The sequence below is a fragment of the Eretmochelys imbricata genome, chromosome 21 (assembly GCF_965152235.1).
Source record: "Eretmochelys imbricata isolate rEreImb1 chromosome 21, rEreImb1.hap1, whole genome shotgun sequence".
Taxonomy (NCBI): Eukaryota; Metazoa; Chordata; order Testudines; family Cheloniidae; genus Eretmochelys; species Eretmochelys imbricata.
In genome coordinates, this window is record NC_135592.1 from 14,101,121 (window position 1) to 14,121,091 (window position 19,971).

At 50.7% G+C, this 19,971-nt stretch overlaps 1 protein-coding gene across 6 annotated transcripts in view; it reads left to right on the plus strand.

The window, feature by feature from the left end:
* PPFIA4 (PPFI scaffold protein A4) overlaps nucleotides 1-19,971 on the plus strand; it is a 98,697-nt gene that overhangs the window by 69,272 nt on the left and 9,454 nt on the right. For 3 of the 6 annotated variants that reach the window (XM_077839127.1, XM_077839128.1, XM_077839131.1), the window contains 6 exons: nucleotides 3,524-3,586; nucleotides 4,712-4,738; nucleotides 7,685-7,860; nucleotides 11,207-11,304; nucleotides 13,176-13,351; nucleotides 16,682-16,750. In XM_077839127.1, coding sequence (XP_077695253.1) covers nucleotides 3,524-3,586; nucleotides 4,712-4,738; nucleotides 7,685-7,860; nucleotides 11,207-11,304; nucleotides 13,176-13,351; nucleotides 16,682-16,750 — 609 coding nt within the window. The remainder of the gene's footprint in view (nucleotides 1-3,523; nucleotides 3,587-4,711; nucleotides 4,739-7,684; nucleotides 7,861-11,206; nucleotides 11,305-13,175; nucleotides 13,352-16,681; nucleotides 16,751-19,971) is intronic. The other 3 variants (XM_077839126.1, XM_077839132.1, XM_077839129.1) reach the window with 2 other exon arrangements.

The window sequence follows — 19,971 nt, forward strand, 5'->3', positions numbered from 1 at the left end:
AGCTCCAGGCAAGCAGCACACTTCTCGAGTTTCCCAATCTGGACTGCAGATGGATGACTCCGTCCCACTTAGGAGGGAGTCCCCGACCACCACCACCCGTCTCCTCCTCTTGGGAGTGGTGGTCATGGAACCCCCATCCCTAGGACAATGCATCCCATGCCTTCTGGTCAATGGAGTCTCCTTCTGATCCCTTCCCTCAGATAACTCTTCCAAACCATTCTCCACCGCACATGCTGCCAATTTTCTTCCCCGTTCTGCACTTCCCTCTCTGATTCTTCAGCATGCTGTGCCTGCAGTACCAAATGCTGACTTCCATCCAGAAAGTCTTCATTTTCTCTGATGCAACGCAGAGTTGACACTTGGGTCTCTAGTCCTTTAACCTTCTCTTCCAATACAGAGACCAGCTTGCGCTTCGTACAGACGAAGTCACTTCTACCCTCTGGGAGAAAGACCAACGTGGCACATCCTGTGCAGGTCACAACAGCTGATGGGTCACTATCCCTATTGTCTTCCTTCTAAGAGCGTCTTCAGATGTTGTATTTACTGCTCACAGAAGCCTGAAAGGCAAAAACTCTGTGGGAACTCCCCTCAGGCGAACTCCCAGGCTAACTCCTTCCAGTCAACCACTCAAGGCCCACCTGGAACGAAGCACTCCCAATTCACACTTTTCAAACCAACAACCACCCAGTCAAATAGTCACCCTGTTGGAGCAGGCCATGAGGCTCGCTTCGGCATCGCGGCCTCGCCTGATCGGCAGTCGCATTCGGAGCCAGCAAGCGATGCCGCTCCGCACTCGGGCATTGATGTTTCCCACAAGAGGAAGAGGGGTCGTTCTCCCTCCTTTGGTACGGTGAGGAAAAGGTCCTGTAAAATGAGCTGGGACCATTCCAGGGCTCAGGAAGACTCCTCTTCTTCTTCCAAGAGGAGCGCTGACCGGCACCGTACTCCCTCTGGCACACAGGATGGAGCAGGTCTGTCTAACTGCTCCCCAGTACCATGCCGAGAGCCCCTACCATCAATTCCAGTTCCTCCACTCCACTCATGAGGCATCCATTGAGTCCGGTACCAATTAACGTCAGCACCAGCACTGACTGTCTCCATGCCAACAGCTACCTGGTGGCATCTGACCTGCTTTGCCTCTCAGTCCTGGATTCTCCACTTGTTCCGGAGTTCTCTGATGCCATGGTTTCTACCGCCTCATCCCAACTCTGCCCTTGGCATGTCACAGAGCCGCCAGGTTCATCAGCACCAGAGCTCATACCACCCAGGCCTCAGATTGTGGAGCATCTTTGGTACGCCCTTAGCCTAGGTACCAGCACCTCTTCTGGTACCATGTGGGAGTGTGCCTCACTCAGGGCCACTGGTACCAATCCCCCGTTCCTCTTCAGCACTGATGCTGCCCCCGTATGGGGCTTCAGATGTCTGACTATTTGTTTTCCCTGTCAACGCTGGCTCCCCTGTTGTCACTAGTGACCCTCTGGGACTCCCCAATATCCAGGTCAGGGTCGTCATCTCCCTCGTCATCAAACAGGCACCAGAGATTGCCTGCGGATCACCATTGGTACCGAGATTGGCATCTGTACCGCAGTCAAGACGGGGCTCTTGGCCTAGTGCCTACTGGCCACCAATGCTTTATCCAGACGCCCAGTGGCCTCTTTAGACTCCTTGGGACGTTCCTCGGTCCCTAAGGTCCCGCTCTTTGACGCGCTCCAGAGTGAGATCACCAGTCCCGATGGTGGCTCCCTCGGTCAAACGATCTCAGCGGACGGTGACTGCTGAGCCCATCCTCCTGGACTCGGGTTATTCCAACCAGATCTTACGGCGCCAGAACAGGACCTGTTGCTGATGCAGTGAACTGCCTTGGTCGACTCTCCCCTGCTGGAATCTTCCACTCCCTCGGGACCCAAGGACTTTCAGGTGTATCAGGACCTCCGGAGGTAGATGGGTGCCACCTCGGGCAGGCTTCCCTCAGGAGAATACGCATAAGCTGCTGTCTGATGGCCAGGTTTTATTTTCAGAAAAGAAGACGAAACTCTGTACTCTTTTAAAGACCCCCCCGCTCCCCGAGCTACTTTACGTTCTTTGGGAGTATACACCCCGGCCATGAAGAGATGCTACTGTGGCGGTCAGTAGCTGCAGCAGCCATGTCTTCTACTTAGGTGACTCCCGAGCGGTGTGCATGGGAGGTAGAGCTCGGAGTCTATTTAAACAAGGGCTGCAGGATTGCCTTCCCCAAGTTTGCATCTGATTTGGGCGCAGCAGTGATTGGTAGATGCATGCCCAGAGGACCAAGTGGCAGCCCTGCCAATGTCCAATATCGGGATGTCACTTAGAAATGTCATCTATTCGAAGAAGTAAAAATACTCACCTACCTGTACCTGTTGTTCTTCGAGGTGTGATGCGGACGTGTATTCCACGGCCCACCCTCCGTCCCCTCTGCATCGGAGTCTGTGCTTATGACATTTGGTGCAAAGGAACTGAGAGGGTCAGGGTGGTGCTGGCCTTCTGTGGCCAGGGGAGGGGCTGAGTGCTGCCCCGTGGGTACTGCGAGGCAAAGTTCTCCGACTCGAGTGCTCTGGGAACGCACACATCTAAGTAGCAGACACATCTGCATCACGTCTCAAAGAACAACAGTTACGAGTAGAGACTAACAAATTTATTTGCCGCATCAGCTTTCGTGAGCTACGGCTCACTTCATCGGATGCAAGCTTATGCTCAAATAAATTGGTTAGTCTCTAAGGTGCCACAAGTCCTCCTTTTCTTTTTGCGAATACAGACTAACCCAGCTGCTACTCTGTAACCAGTTACAAGTAGGTAACCATCTTTTCCTCCCACTGGTATTCCGGAGCAACAAATTCCACTAATTAAATACGCACTGTGTGAAATACTACTGCATTTTATCCATTTTAAATGTGTTCTTTGTTCTTGGAATGGGGTGGCTGGGCACACCCTTCTCAGCACGGCTCATTGTTCTGTCCTGTCACACGTCTTGTCTCTTTTACTAAGGTAAGGAGTCCTAGGTAAATTTCATGGAAGCTGAAAGTGTGTTTCTTGACAAGAATGCGAGGAATCCACCAGTGTCCTTTCGATTTAGATAAACAGAACCAGATTCTGATCTCAATCTGGTGTAAATGAGCAGTAATTCCTGGTGTGAAACCAGTGGGAGAGAAGAATCCAACCATAAAGCCTGTATGTGTGTCATTGTAATCCACTGTAGAACCTGAAATACCGTTTCTAGTTGAACTTGCTTCACTAAGAATTTTGACAGGTTTCAGAGTAGCAGCCGTGTTCGTCTGTATTCGCAAAAAGAAAAGGAGGACTTGTGGCACCTTAGAGACTAACCAATTTATTTGAGCATAAGCTGCTGTAGCTCACAAAAGCTTATGCTCAAATAAATTGGTTAGTCTCTAAGGTGCCACAAGTCCTCCTTTTCTTTTTAAGAATTTTGAGCAGACCACTGTGCTCCTGTTGTAACATGCTGTTGATCTTTCTCTGATTGACCTTTCTGACCTTTTCCCTCTAGTCCTCGGGAAATGTCTGGCTCACACACGAGGAGATGGAGAACATGGCAACTTCCACCAAAACGGTTAGTTTCTTGTCTAATCCCGTCTCCCATCTGAACAGCATGTCAGTTACCAAGCTGAAGGCATGTTTGTGCTGAAATCTCAGTCCAGTTGAATGGAAAGGGATCTGTATCTCATGCAGTCATAGCAAGGTGCCTTTTGGAAAATGGTTTGTGCATGCTTAGAAGCTGCTTTTCAGCTTTTAATAACTTGGCAGTTTCTACAGCTGCTTTTTTATTCCCCCAAATAAGAAATATTTTCTCCTTTTTCAAGGTCCTGTTGGTTTTGCTGAGACCATGATGACTGTGTCTCTCTGTTCACCTGTAGTAAAAAAGAAAAAGACCCACTGAACTCAAGAAGGTTCAGAGAAACCAGACCAGAATGTGAAATCCTGACACCCTCCCCCACCCCTGTCCCCAAAGTCATGGGCCAAACTTCCATTTATTTCAATGGGGCCAGGACTTTAGGGGTCTCAGTCTCTTTCCTAGTGGCCAGGTGTCCGCATCACAAAACCTGCCGTCACAAGGGATGTTAATCGGCCTGCGTTGGCCCTGCAGGTGTTGAGTATGGGTCACTGGCATAGTGTCCAGGTCAGGGATGGCGCAAGCTGGCCGGGCGATGCGGTGGAAGTTTGCACTGCCGCTGTCTGACTTGTGTCTGTACTTTGGGAAATGGAGGCTGTCAGCCTGGCATCTCTGCCCAGTGCTACACCCGCTTGTCACAACGAGCGTGTGCTCTAGAGGCATCTGTGCCCGAAGTAAACGCTGGGGAGAACAGGACTCCTGGAGCATAGCAGCACTGTCGATGGTCTCCAGGGTGAACACCTAGCCCCATCGAAGCCAGTGGCAAAACTCCCTTTGATTCACGCAGGATCAGGATTGCACCAGGGCTCATTTGCAGTCTAGCTGAGAGACACATGTTCCTGAGTTGCATATGAAGTGAGCATTCCCATTTCCTGTCTGGCTGACTCAGGTCAGGACTCTCGCAAAGGACCCTGAGTCTCTCTGGTACCTTTCCTCTGACCGCAATGTATCACCTTTCAGATCTGTGTTCTGTTCTATTCATGTTCGAAGGGCGTGATCCCCCCGGGGCAGAGGTACTGACTTTACCTGTTGTTTTTGTTGACATGCTACATTTGTTACAATTAGGACACAGAGGAGGGCAGCTGGGCACAGGTGAGACTTCCATGTCATCTCTTTCCATGTCTGTTAGCTAGGCGAACCGGGGTCAGGAGCAGGGCCGTCGCCCAGAGAATCTCACACAACCCTCTTGCGAATTGAACGCCCTAGTGACACTGTGTGTGTCCAATCACATCACTCCGTTTCCACTCCCTCGGACAATTATTCAGATTTAGCCCCGCCCTTTTGCCCCTTAAACCCTGCCCCCAAAGGGACGTCACTGGAAGGTCGGTGAAGGCAGCACAGAGAATGCTCAAAGGCAGGGGAAAAACACTTCTTCTTTTCTCTTGTGGTTTGTTGACTCTTCCTTTGTGTCATTGTATAGCGGGGATAGTGTTCCCGGAGCTGGAGCTTCATCTCTTAGCTCTCACCAACCAATAACATGTATTAGCCCGTATGCTCCCGCACCAGGAACATGGCCCTTTCATTGCTGGTTGCGGTGGAATGCCATGTTTCTTTTGACTCCCATTTTAGCTGTCCCAGGAACTAACACAGCACACCATTTCTGGGTTTGTGTACTGCAGGTGACAGACTAGGCTGAGATTTGGCGTGTCAGGGCAGGGGCCTTCGCCATTTCCAAGGCATGAAAAATACATGGCTAAAAGCGCTGTGTGACTGTGTTAACTCTCAGCCCTGGGTTCCCTGCTGCCTGGAAATGGTTTTCTAAAATTGGGGACCCATGTCTAGTAAAAATGCTTGTGATCTCATCTCCCCATACATGGCATGCCCTGTGGTCACTGGTCATTGTCCATCCACTCCATAGTCTGTTAGTAAAGCTGGCAAATGGCTGGATGAATGAATGAGCTGGTTGGGCCCAAACCATTCCCCCAATCCCAGCTTCTGGGGAGTTCTGATTTTGAGACCAGATCTGGATTCCAGTTCTGATCATCTGGGCACCTCTAGAGCATGTTAGCCAGGACTTTCCTTCCCGGGACTTGGTAAAAACCATAGGGCAGGCAGTGTAGCAGTGTTCCAGCAGTGATGCAATCCCTCCTCTCTCCCCACCACCCTTAGTAACCTAGCCCCTCGCCTGTTCTGTTTGATCAGCCATGCCTGTCAAATGCATCACTGGCTTTGTAGCTAAAGACAAGACATCTCTGTTCTGTTCGGCACGTGACTGTCCTTTGCAGGAGAAAAGAGGAAAGCCCTCCATTAGCAACAGTAATAAAGATCCTGAGAACAGCTGCAGTGCTGCACATCTGGCAGCATTGGCTAACCCCCTCATTCCCCCGGGAGGGAAGGAAATATCCATTTATAGAGGGGTGGGGGCAGGGAATGAAGAAATACTGAAGTGATGCCAAGCAAATTGCCTTTCCTGGTAGGAAGACAACACTGCCCCCCTCCCGGTATTGGAACAGGGTCTGTTTTAGGGATACGTAGAGGTGGGAGAGTGCTTCCTGCCAAGGATTAAAAAACAGGGGTTGATAAACCACGTGTAGCCCTCCAGGGCATACCCACCCATGTGAGTCCTGCTCACTTGCTGATGTGGTCGGAGTTAATGATAGTATCATTTGGGCTTGATCCTTGATTGCCCTGCGCCTGGTGCAAAGTGGGTGCTGAACTGCTGTGTGGATGGGGTGGCATTTTAAACTGACTTGAGACTGGCGTCAGTAACCGCACCAGGGGGCAGGGCAGTGGAGCAGGAGGCCCTTTCTCTCCTCCTTCCTGATTTACATTTAACTGTCTACATTTCTGCCTTACTTCCAGAAGTGGGGCTTAAACCGGAGAAGTGCTGAGCAGTCCCCGGGCATCGGAGAATGCTGAGCCGCTGAGCTTTTCTCAGCAAATGTTCTATAAGTTGCCCTGTTACCAGCATAACATTTACATTATGAAATTTAAGTAGCAAAATATTGAGAGGGGAAAATTTTTGGCCCCTGGTTTTAATTTTGATTTATAGAACATCATTCATCCAACCATTGCAAAATGCCTTGCAAAAGTTAATTAAGCCTCACAACGTCTGTGTGAGATACTGTAGGCAAGTATCCAACTGGTTACACTTAATAAGAACAATGTAGCCCATGCCCACGCAACATGGCGCTCTGTCACCCTTTAATGGTGGCTGGGGCATTATATAGAGGTTGAAGAGTTTGCTGCAGCTAGAATTAGTTGGGAATTTTTCGACAAAATATTTTTTTAATCTGAAAATGCCACTTTATCAAAACATAACTGTTTGCAGGAAAGGGTGGATGTTACTGAATTTCCTGTTCTGAAAAATTAATTGGAAAAAAAAAGTTTTGAAATTGCTGGAACGTCTCGTTTTGACTTTTTAGAGAGGCACAAGTGCCATTTTTGTTTTGAAATTTAAGTGAATTTAAGGTTTAAAAAGTAAAAAAAAAAATTAAAGAGGTCAAAATTGAAACAAAATGTTTTGAGATTATCAGAACAAAGCGTTCAATAGACTCGATCTGAAAATATTTTTGGATTTTTCAGTTTGTGGAAGTTTTCAAGACTTTAAATTTTTTGTCCCAGTTTGAGAGAGAGAATTTTCAGAGTCTCATGGGAAAGCCATTTCCTGCCCAACGCTAGCTTTAGCCTTGGCTAACAGAGCTGGGTCCCTTAGCTCAGACAAGGGAGGGTCATGCTTTGGGATCCAAGGGTCCCTTCTTCCATCAATCCATCCAGGGTTGGGGCATTTTATACTGGCTTTTCATCTGTATTTCTCTAATCTGTGACATGTCTGCTCAGACAGAGAAGCACTGACTCAAGTTATTAACTTATCAAAACACAATTTATTAGTAATTGGACAGACATTTGCCAAAGCAAAATTCCCAGTAAAACCAATTCAGCTGAAAATGACCCAACTTCTTCTAAATGCAAGAGCTTTGGAAAAAACATCTTGTACCAACATGTCCTAAAGTGCCACCAACGAGTCCCCTGGAAAGTTGTGTCTGCAGGGCTGCTGAGAGCCGGCATGTATGCACGCTTTTCCCTTTGCTTTCACAGACGCTGGCCTATGGGGACATGAACCATGAATGGATTGGGAATGAATGGCTGCCTAGTCTGGGGCTCCCGCAGTATCGCAGCTACTTCATGGAGTGTCTCGTTGATGCTCGGATGCTGGACCACCTGACTAAGAAAGATCTCAGAGTGCACCTAAAGATGGTCGACAGCTTCCATCGGTGAGCTGGGCTTCCTTGGAAGGTGTCAAGAGTATTAAGTCCCTTCCTGAGCAGTAAAGGAGAAGGCCTGTGGTCGGTCTTGTGATTTCAAGGGTTCCTAAGTGGGATTCTCCACAGATTTTAGCCAGACCCAGCTGGTGTGGCTGACCATGCTCAGACACCAGCTTTGGAGGAAGAGTTATTCAGGTTCAAACTGGATGGTCTGGAACAACTTAGAAAGGCTGATGTTCTCCTTCATGAAATTCCCTGTGCAGATCCCCAGTGTAGGTGGTTGCGTGGCACAGAACCATTCAATCCAGGTCAACCACAAGGGGTGGAGCAATTTCTGACCCAGGAGTAGAACATCCCAAAGCACAAAGGTAAAAGGCGCCCCCCCGCCGCCCCGCTCATCTGTCTGTCCCTCCCTTTGTTCACCTTCTGGAGCAGTCATGGAAGCAGCTCATCCATTTCTCTGACATTGCATTGGAGGGGCGGGGGGTGGGGGGGTGTAAGAACACTGGGGTCGTGGTTGGGGTTGTTAGTGTCAGCTGTCGAGTGAACTAGAGTTTGCTATCACTGCTGCAATGGGATCAGCTTGCAGGCCACATGAGAGGAGATCCTGAAGCCCTGGAGGGTTGAGAGGCTTTGTGAGACAGCCAGTTGTCCATAACGGATCGTTGCATCCAGTGCTCAAGGGGCCTCGGTGAGGGCCTCTCTTCTGGTGGCTGGTGCATCTTTTGCTCTCCGGGTAACAAGTGAATGTGGTGCCCTCAAATTGGCTCCCTTCTCCCAACCCACAGCCCTTTGCAGAGCCAGGCAATCCCCTCAGGGGATCCACCTCCCCAAAGCCCCTGAGTCATGAGAAGCTAACTTGAATCTGAATCTGCAGCCCATGGATCCATCAGCAGATGACTCCGTCCCGGAGGTGTAGAGTCTAGCACCACGAGGTGTCAAGGCCTCAGCCAGCTGTGGGGAAACAGTAAAAGCAAAGCAGGCTCTTGAGTGGAGCTGAGGCAAAGAGCCAGGACTAGACAGGCAGAGCTGGTCTCTGCTCCCCAGGAGGGGATCCAGGTCGGGCACAAACCCAGACAGCTTCCTTCCTCTGCTCCCATCTCTTAGTGAAGCACTATTTAAGGGATGGTCACACTTGCACTGTGAACCCTTGAGGTTAAATGCAGGTCCAGGTCCCTGGGCTCAGCCAGGTGATGCCTGGCACAGTCTGGGAGGAGGGTTGAAGGGGGCTGACTGTGAGGCCATTGGACAGCAAGCCAGTACCAAGGGGCACCTCGGAACAGCGCCGGAGCCGGAGTCCCAGTGCCAAAAGGACTGACTGCTCGTTGTCCCCTGGGAACAGCTGCCAGTGTCTGTCCCTAGCAAGTGTGAGCTGGACATGCTTCTCTCGATTCTGGAACCCGGCCAGCTCCCAGAGGGCCGTCTCCATATTTCTGTTTGGTTTGTGCTCCTTGACGTCCCCCTGGAGATTGCTTCTTCGGGCGGCGATCTGCAGGGGGTTTCTCCAGACACAGAAGAGATTCCTGAATCTTTTGGCTTTACATCCACATGACCCCTCCCTCCCTCTCGTTGGAGCCTTCGCAGAGATCTCAGTGAGGCAGGGAGCCTTTCAGACCTGGGGTTTGGACCGCTCTGATCCCTATGCAATACACACATGTATAGACGACTTGCAGCTGCTCTGTAGCTCACCAGCCAATGCTGGTCCCTCCTCCTGTTTGGAGCTGCAGAAAATCCTAGCTCCTGGGAGATGATCTTCCGACTCCTACCCAATCACGCTTCTGAGTCCCCCGCCCCGTTCCAGCATCCCTCCCTGCCTCACAAAGTCAGACAGAGCGTGACGGCCAGCGCATCGCGAAGAATGCAGCCCGTTTCCTTTACAAAGACACCGCTGAAATGAAGCCTCTGTTCAGCTCAAGGGGGGACTGCATCCCGCTGCAGCTGTTCCTTCAGCCCAGGAGGTCAGTGATTTCACTGAGGGAAGCAGGGGGACTCCCAGCCTGGAATGGCTTCCCAGATCTATCCCCTGGTCTGTGCGGTGCGCCCTGCTTTGCTTTGCAAGCCGCACTCCACTCTGCGTGGATCGGCAGCTGCCAGACCTTCCTGTGTCATTCCTCCCTCTGCCCTCCCCGAGCACGTCACCAGGGGGTTGCTACCGCGGGCAGAGCACCGGTGCCCGGGGAGCCGGAGAAGAGCTCCAGGGCCTTGCACCTGGGCATAAGAGGTTGCATATGGGTCCCAAAGGCTTCACTGGGGACCTGCAGCTGGGGTGCCCTGGCAGGAGCTTAACCACAAGTGTGTTGGGAGCAGGACGCACAGGGCACATCACCCCTCCCCCACGTGGGGGCTGTCACAGTGCCGGCCTGGCTCCCTTCGTGCACCGCTGAGGGTGAGGAGGAGGCAAGGCCATGACCTCCCCTCCCTAACGCCAGCCTGTTATGGCGTGTGGGGGCAGGACAGTGTGCTGCAGCCCCTGACGATGTGTCACAAGGGGCGTGCTCCCCAACCCATTGAGGCACTGTGGGAGGAATTCTTGCTCTCTGGGGCTGCGTTCCCCCTGGTCGGCCCCCTGGGGTGCAGCTCTGCAGTGCGCTGACTGAGAGCTGGGTCGCATCCCCTGCTCCCAGGAATGGAAGTTGGGTGCATGGTGGGTCTTCAGAAAGTCCCACCGCAACTTCCTCAGCAAGGACAGTACGACATCTCTCGATCCTTGCCAGTGACTGGAATGCAGGTTCCTGGGCCCTGTGCAGCATCAGGACTGATCGCAGAGCTCCCTGGCACTTCCAGAACCCCCGCTCCAGCTAGCAACCCGGAAGCCCGAGGCTATCGAATTCCCGGGCAAGAGAGTTCTGACCTGTCAAAGGGGCTGTGGGTCGGTGAGTTTGGATCCATGCCCTCCTGTGCAGGTAGAACGGGTGGAGGCTGAATGCCCCAGTACAGCTGATAGTGCATATGAATACAGGACTGAATGGCACAGACACATCCCAGCCTAGGGACAGCAAACCCCTAGGCCCAGATCCAAAGTATTTAGGTTCCTGAGTGCCATTAAAATCAATGGCTGTTAGGTGCCTACATACCTTTGAGGATCTGGGCTCTAGAGCTGGCCCTGTCGAGTACCAGGGACCCTGGCAGGTGAGCTAGCTGGAAGGGTTTCTCTCAGTGCTGATGTCTTTGACCTTCTCCACTATGGTGTTCTTGGGTTGAGAGTTTCCCTCTAGGGAGTGTCGATAATAAGACTCAACCGTTTCTAAGAGCATCCCTCCGCCGGGTTGTGAACCTTGCTGAGAAGCAAACGCCTCCCTCTCTTGTCTTAGTGTATCCTATCCTGAGCGTTGAGTGATGTGTTGTGTTTTCCCAGCACCAGCCTACAGTATGGCATCATGTGCCTGAAGAGGTTAAATTATGACCGCAAGGAGCTTCAGAGGAGGCGAGAGGAAAGCCAGCACGAAATCAAAGGTCAGTAACCATTTAAAAGAGCTGTTTGCGTCTCAGGGGAAATGACAGCAGAAGAGACCCCACCGCCTTCTATTTCCATTCCTTCGGTTTTTAATACAAAAGGCAACACTTCCCAACCAATGTCATACAATCACTTACCCTTCCCCCCTCTAAATATAGAGGAAATTGGCTTTTCACATATTCATGGAGTAGCTGCAGGCAAATTGTGACTTATTAATAAGTTCTGCTCGCTACAGAATACTTGCTTGGAAGCAAAGTCATTTCTACGGGCTCCTTCTCGGTCCCCTTTGAAGTCCTGATCCTGTTTGTCAGATCACGTTCGTTTGAACCAACACGGGATTCTGACGGCAGGCGGGAGATGAATGGCAAGAGCAGAGAAGCCCTGAGGATCTAAAGAGCCCCCACTAGCAGCTCTATTGCAATTGGACTCAAATGAAGAATTGGTTGAACTTAACTGGAGAGCCCACTTGATGACAGCATTTGGCTTAAAGACTGTTTGCCCCGAAAGTGAATTTAGTTTCCACAGGGAATTGGAGGTTTCTGTGTCAAGTGGGTCGGTATTTTCAACTCTCTTGAACAGAACTGGGAAAATTAAACTATTGTGATCACCACTGAGAGATCTCAAGTAGGTCATATAATATGCACCAATATTCCTGCTTGCATCAGCGGATCTACCCAGGCTTATAGATAGCTATCTTTGCTTGGCAAGGTAAATATATCATTTAAACAAACAAAGGGTGAAATCCTGACCCTGTTGAAGTCGGGGTTGGGACGGGGAAGTTGCCAGGTTTTCAGCCAGAGAACTTGACTCTCTGAGTAGCATTGTTTCTAATCTGAGTGGGGTTTCCAACTCCTCCCCAAGCATCTGCACCTCTCTGCTTTCACTGCTAAAGACGGCGGGCTGGAATTGTACAGGGAGGTCACAGTACACCATGTGCAGAGAATCACAGAAGATTAGGGTTGGAAGAGACCTCAGAAGGTCACCTAGTCCAACCCCCTGCTCAAAGCAGGACCAACCCCAACTAAATCAACCCAGCCAGGGCTTTGTCAAGCCTGACCTTACAAACCTCTAAGGCTGGAGATTCCACCACCTCCCGAGTTAACCCATTCCAATACTTCACCATGTCACATGGCAATGTCAGAGGGAGAGAAATCTGGTCACTGCAGCCTCTTGGTGATAGTAGACGGTCTCACCGCTGCCTCGTGATGCGAGACCCAAAGACATATACAATGTGTTGATCGTGTCTCTAGCAGAGTAGATGGGGAGTAGAGAGGGGTAATTAAATGGGCAAGATGCAGAGAGACAGCGTCAGGGCAGCTCCTTCGGGGACCAGGATCTTGTGGGGGGAGATGGAGGGATGCAAGGAGCCTGTGGTATGTGCAATAGGATTGGCCAGCAGAACCTACAGGGTGTGCACCCTCCTAGTATAAGTGTCTATTGCTTAGGTTCTCTCTTTATCTATCCTCCCTTATCGGGATAACAACAGTAAAGGTCCCAGGAGTAATCCACTCAATTTCCTTCCTAGTTTGGGTTTTTTTTGTAAACGTCAGTGAGAATACGATCACAGCACCTGAGCTGCTACTGGTCGATGGGCAGGAGGGATAGTGGCCCCAGGGCCAGGCCTAGCCAAACCCCTTCGTTTCGTCTGAGAAGACAGGTGATCAGCTTCCTCTGTAGCTCCTGGCAATGTGGCTACTCCAATAAGCTGTGAGGAAATATATATACCGGCAACACACTGTGTTCTGTCATATTGTCACCCTGCCACGGGGACAGGCAGGGATCAAGGCTCAGCAGGGATCAAGAGATTCCTGAAAATTGATCTAACTCAAGGTTTGGTATGTACTGACTGTCTGACCCTGCTGTCTTCCAGATGTTTTGGTCTGGACCAATGATCAGGTTATTCACTGGATCCAGTCCATTGGGCTTAGGGAGTATGCAAATAACCTCATCGAGAGTGGAGTCCATGGAGCACTCCTAGCTTTGGATGAAAATTTTGACCATAATAGTCTGGCACTTGTCCTACAAATACCCACTCAGAATACCCAGGTAAGGAGAACATTTCCACCATGGGCTTGCCAGAGATTATTGCATATTATCCGTCTGTCTATCTGTCTCCATTCTCTCATCCGCTTAAGTATTTCTAAGGCATCCATCTCCTTGGTATCGAGGTGGTGGTGTGTACTTCTTGGGGTTTCACAGAACATGAAGAGAGAGTCATCCATAGAATCATAGAATCATAGAATATCAGGGTTGGAAGGGACCCCTGAAGGTCATCTAGTCCAACCCCCTGCTCAAAGCAGGACCAATTCCCAGTTAAATCATCCCAGCCAGGGCTTTGTCAAGCCTGACCTTAAAAACTTCTAAGGAAGGAGATTCCACCACCTCCCTAGGCAACGCATTCCAGTGTTTCACCACCCTCTTAGTGAAAAAGTTTTTCCTAATATCCAATCTAAACCTCCCCCACTGCAACTTGAGACCATTACTCCTCGTTCTGTCATCTGCTACCATTGAGAACAGTCTAGAGTCATCCTCTTTGGAACCCCCTTTCAGGTAGTTGAAAGCAGCTATCAAATCCCCCCTCATTCTTCTCTTCTGCAGGCTAAACAATCCCAGCTCCCTCAGCCTCTCCTCATAATTCATGTGTTCTAGACCCCTAATCATTTTTGTTGCCCTTCACTGGACTCTCTCCAATTTATCCACATCCTTCTTGTAGTGTGGGGCCCAAAACTGGACACAGTACTCCAGATGAGGCCTCACCAATGTCGAATAGAGGGGGACGATCACGTCCCTCGATCTGCTCGCTATGCCCCTACTTATACATCCCAAAATGCCATTGGCCTTCTTGGCAACAAGGGCACACTGCTGACTCATATCCAGCTTCTCGTCCACTGTCACCCCTAGGTCCTTTTCCGCAGAACTGCTGCCTAGCCATTCGGTCCCTAGTCTGTAGCGGTGCATTGGATTCTTCCGTCCTAAGTGCAGGACCCCGCACTTATCCTTATTGAACCTCATCAGATTTCTTTTGGCCCAATCCTCCAATTTGTCTAGGTCCCTCTGTATCCTATCCCTCCCCTCCAGCGTATCTACTACTCCTCCCAGTTTAGTATCATCCGCAAATTTGCTGAGAGTGCAATCCACACCATCCTCCAGATCATTTATGAAGATATTGAACAAAACCGGCCCCAGGACCGACCCCTGGGGCACTCCACTTGACACCTGCTGCCAACTAGACATGGAGCCATTGATCACTACCCGTTGAGCCCGACAATCTAGCCAGCTTTCTACCCACCTTATAGTGCATTCATCCAGCCCATACTTCCTTAACTTGCTGACAAGAATACTGTGGGAGACCGTGTCAAAAGCTTTGCTAAAGTCAAGAAACAATACATCCACTGCTTTCCCTTCATCCACAGAACCAGTAATCTCATGATAAAAGGCGATTAGATTAGTCAGGCATGACCTTCCCTTGGTGAATCCATGCTGGCTGTTCCTGATCACTTTCCTCTCATGCAAGTACTTCAAGATTGATTCTTTGAGGACCTGCTCCATGATTTTTCCAGGGACTGAGGTGAGGCTGACTGGCCTGTAGTTCCCAGGATCATCCTCCTTCCCTTTTTTAAAGATTGGCACTACATTAGCCTTTTTCCAGTCATCCGGGACTTCCCCGGTTCGCCACGAGTTTTCAAAGATAATGGCCAATGGCTCTGCAATCACAGCCGCCAATTCCTTCAGCACTCTCGGATGCAACTCGTCCGGCCCCATGGACTTGTGCACGTCCAGCTTTTCTAAATAGTCCCTAACCACCTCTATCTCCACAGAGGGCTGGCCATCTCTTCCCCATTTTGTGATGCCCAGCGCAGCAGTCTGGGAGCTGACCTTGTTAGTGAAAACAGAGGCAAAAAAAGCATTGAGTACATTAGCTTTTTCCACATCCTCTGTCACTAGGTTGCCTCCCTCATTCAGTAAGGGGCCCACACTTTCCTTGGCTTTCTTCTTGTTGCCAACATACCTGAAGAAACCCTTCTTGTTACTCTTGACATCTCTCGCTAGCTGCAGCTCCAGGTGCGATTTGGCCCTCCTGATTTCATTCCTACATGCCCGAGCAATATTTTTATACTCTTCCCTGGTCATATGTCCAACCTTCCACTTCTTGTAAGCTTCTTTTTTATGTTTAAGATCCGCTAGGATTTCACCGTTAAGCCAAGCTGGTCGCCTGCCATATTTACTATTCTTTCGACTCATTGGGATGGTTTGTCCCTGTAACCTCAACAGGGATTCCTTGAAATACAACCAGCTCTCCTGGACTCCTTTCCCCTTCAAGTTAGTCCCCCAGGGGATCCTGGCCATCCGTTCCCTGAGGGAGTCGAAGTCTGCTTTCCTGAAGTCCAGGGTCCGTATCCTGCTGCTTACCTTTCTTCCCTGCGTCAGGATCCTGAACTCAACCAACTCATGGTCACTGCCTCCCAGATTCCCATCCACTTTTGCTTCCCCCGCTAATTCTACCCGGTTTGTGAGCAGCAGGTCAAGAAAAGCGCCCCCCTAGTTGGCTCCTCTAGCACTTGCGCCAGGAAATTGTCCCCTACGCTTTCCAAAAACTTCCTGGATTGTCTATGCACCGCTGTATTGCTCTCCCAGCAGATATCAGGAAAATTAAAGTCACCCATGAGAATCAGGGCATGCGATCTAGTAGCTTCCGTGAGCTGCCGGAAGAAAGCCTCATCTACCTCATCCCCCTGGTCCGGTGGTCTATAGCAGACTCCCACCACTACATCACTCTTGTTGCACACACTTCTAAACTTAATCCAGAGACACTCAGGTTTTTCTACAGTTTCGTACCGGAGCTCTGAGCAGTCATACTGCTCCCTTACATACAGTGCTACTCCCCCACCTTTTCTGCCCTGCCTGTCCTTCCTGAACAGTTTATAACCATCCATGACAGTACTCCAGTCATGTGAGTTATCCCACCAAGTCTCTGTGATTCCAATCACATCATAGTTCCTTGACATCACCAGGACCTCCAGTTCTCCCTGCTTGTTTCCAAGGCTTTGTGCATGAGTCATCCAAATGACTCTGCCTTGAAAATGCAATGGTTTTCCTCCTGACTGGACTCTGCCATTCCCATTGATACTGGAGGATTTGATATTGTTCTCACCGTGTCAAGGATCTGTTTTAGAGTAGCAAGATCCAGCCAGCCAGCTTCAGCTCTGTGTGTCACATGGCAGCCCAGCAGCGTTTGGAGGGACCTGTCCTTTCCTCACAGCTGCTGCACTGGTAGTTGGACACTTGGATCTGTCCGAGCGCATGGCGATCCTATGTTAGTGTCAGTCATTCCCCAGGGACAGGGCGTTACTGTTACTCATTTGATCTTATTTTCAGGCACGGCAGGTGATGGAGAGAGAATTCAACAATCTGCTTGCCTTGGGCACGGACAGAAGGCTGGACGATGTGAGTACAAAGTACTATCTTGTGACTGAGTCGTGCTGGGTATTTGAAAAGATGAGGGTCCCTGCTGTAGGATGAGAAATAGACAACACGGCAGCGGGTTGGAGGGGAGACGACAGCTAGGTTGCCCTTGTAAGAATTGATTTTGTCACCCCCTACGGGAGAGGACTTCAATGCTCAAACCCCTGCACGGCCTGAACGACCTTGGTTACACTCTGGGGGGGTGTGCTGGTCGAGGAAATGGATATACAGAGCCATGGGCATGGATGGCTGCTCACAAGCAGCGGGGAGGATCCATTTCTGCCCTAGGAAAACCGGCATGTTTTGTAAGGTACCAAGGCTCTGGCGTTATTTCTGTAGGCGCAGGTGTCAGCACCAGCCGCACCTTGGCTCTTCGCTTTGTTAAAGGGAACAGGCTCACCAATTAGCAAGTGTACAGGTTGTGGGGTCAGCCCTCTAGGGAAAGGGGGGGGAGCAGTAAGACTTGAATAATTTTAGCCTGTACTAGCCATAGCCCTGCGCTGTTGGGGACGGTCTGGCATTCAGGAATAGACTTGATGGAATCTAATGGGTCTTTTCAGCCTTCATTTTCTGTGGGCCAAATCCCAAGAGGCTGACTACGCTGGCTCTCCTCTGGTTTTAGAGCAGAATTAGCTTTAGTGTTATCTTTTCCTGGCCATCTAAGGCTGGTAGGAGCCAGGTGGCTGCAGAAGCTGGCTAACAAGGGGCTCAGCTGTAAGTGTGTTTCTGATGTTCTGTAATTTGAAGAGGTTTCCACGCTGAGTCTGCCCGTTCGCTCCCTGACGTGTAACTTTGTACCTAGTGTGAGTCACTGTCCCAGCTGGTTCATGTACCGTGATCAGTGTATGATTCTGTCAATAAATACAAACTTGTGTTCAAAGAATGTGCAAGGTCTCTTTAAATGCTGCAGGTCTGGTGACGTTCTGGGGCAGCGGCAGTCGCTCTGAAGATCTCTCTAACATGCAAGGCAAAAACTGACACACATTTCTACTGGGGGTGGGAGGGGACCAAGAACTAGTTGGACGTCAGCGACACAGTGCTGGGGATTTTGTTTCCATCCTGTGCCCGGCGTCATGCAGCACCAGCTGCTCTCCAGGCCAGGCTGAGCGTTGTACTCGGGCACAGGGTGTCACCGCGCTATCAGTGCTGCCTGAATTCTCCGTGCTCGGGATGGGACCGGAGGCTGGTGACCGAGTGGGGCACTTTCCGAGTTCAGAAGTTTGAGCCATCAAGCCTCGTGGCGCGTGACGAAATCCCACCAAGTCTGTCAGCCACTCACTGCCTGCACGGTGTCTCTTTCTATCCGCCGGTAGGCTAGGGTGGTGCATCGTAACGCTTTGCACGTCCGCCAACGTGTTCGATTTTCAGGACGGTAATTACTGCTCATAACATTTGAGAGAGGCAGGTGGGTCACTGTCGTTATCACAGGCATGCAGCCTCTGGGTCTCTTTGCAGTTTCTCTTTCTGTTCTTGGCAGTGAGGGCCAGATTTTCCAAAGATCTCAGCACCTAACATGCCCCCCTCCCCCTCCCACCCCTTGCTGAGCCCTTCTGAAAATCTGACTGCTTATTCAGGTGCCTCAATGGGAGAGAGACTGTCCTAAAAATTTTGGTCTCGGCCTCCTCTGCTTTAATCAGTGATGAAAAAGCAAAGCAGCAGCTTTCAAGCAGTGGCTCAGGTGTAACCCAGAGACATTCAGTATGGACTGGCCTGATCAGCCTATCTGCTGCCTCAGGGCAGGTGAGGATATAGCTGGATGCGGAGTCTATTTAAGAAGATCTCACAGTCTGCGAGAGCTGGCTGGTCCTGTGGGGTTGGCTCATCCTTGCATCTCGCTGCTTCCATCAGGGTGTGTGCCCTGCATTGCAGTGAAGACAATTGAAAGCGCAGGAGTTCTTTGCCAGCACGGCTCATCGAGCCAGCATTCACTGCAGAGATGTTACGGAATCCCGAACGGCAGCGGGGATGGGAACAGGCAATTGCAAATGGGAGGGAGGTGGCCGTGAGACTGTCTCCTCAAAGAGGTGACCTCCACCCCTTACGGAACAGCCTGAAAATGCCGATCTCTTGGTACACACCAATTGCCAGACGTTTCTCAGGCTCTTACTGAGGGAGCAGCCCTGCCGTGGCAAAGTGCTGCCCTTTGGGCAAGAGTTGGTACCATCTCCTTGTAGCAAACACTTGTATTTGGAGCAGTGCAGTTATGTGAATTGGGCATATTCCCCCATGAGAACAATATATGTCCCCACTGGCTTTGGAAGGGATCTAGGCGGGTCTGTCCTTCCCACCAGCAGGGTGGTGGAGTTACAAGGTTCCTAGTAAATTACACAAAGTGGCTGCTTGTTCCCAAGAAACAGCTGGAATATATGGGGTATCCTGCTAGGGATGGGTCAGCTGGAAGTCTTCCTCCACAGAAAGTGAGCCATGCCATGGCCGTGGCAGGAAGGATACGGCACAGCAAGGACTGGGCGGCAGACTTGAGATAGGATAGCCATAGTAGTAGCCCCAGCACCTCCACCGCAGGCACCCTCAGTGATTATCCTCATTTATTATTTGTATTATGGTAGCACCGAGGAGCCCCAGCCATGGACCAGAACCCCACTGTGCTAGGCACTGTACAGACACCCAACAAAAAGATAGCTCCTGCCCCACAGAGCTGACAGTCTAAGTCAGTCACAGCCATTTGGCACTGCACCTGTTTGACAGATGACTTCCAAGGTGACCAGGCTTAGCGGCAGCCCAGGGACAATGGGAAATCGTCTATGTATTTATGTAGATTGATATGGAATAAAAAAAGCAGCCATCCCTCCGCTCCGGGAAGATTTCTGGAGGCACAGATGGCCGTCGGGTGCTTAACTCTCAAAGTCAAGGGGAGTTACGTGTCTAAATGCAATCTGTGCTTTTGAAAATCAGCCCTTCGGTGACCAGGATGTAACTTAAAACCCCAATATGAAAAGCCCACGCCATTATAAACGAACATCCACCGTTCTAGCCAGCGACCAGGCACGCCGAGAGCTGGAACAAGCCTCTCTCTCCAGCAACTCGCCGCCGCACTGGCCCCTCCATTTCACATGCTCAGGAAAAGGCGCACGCTTCGGCACGCTCCGTCCCTGAAGCCGAGATTACAGTTAGCACCAAGACATGCAGGCCGGGATGGGAGCCCACACTCAGGGGACTTGGTCCCTTCAGGGAACTCGCCTGGC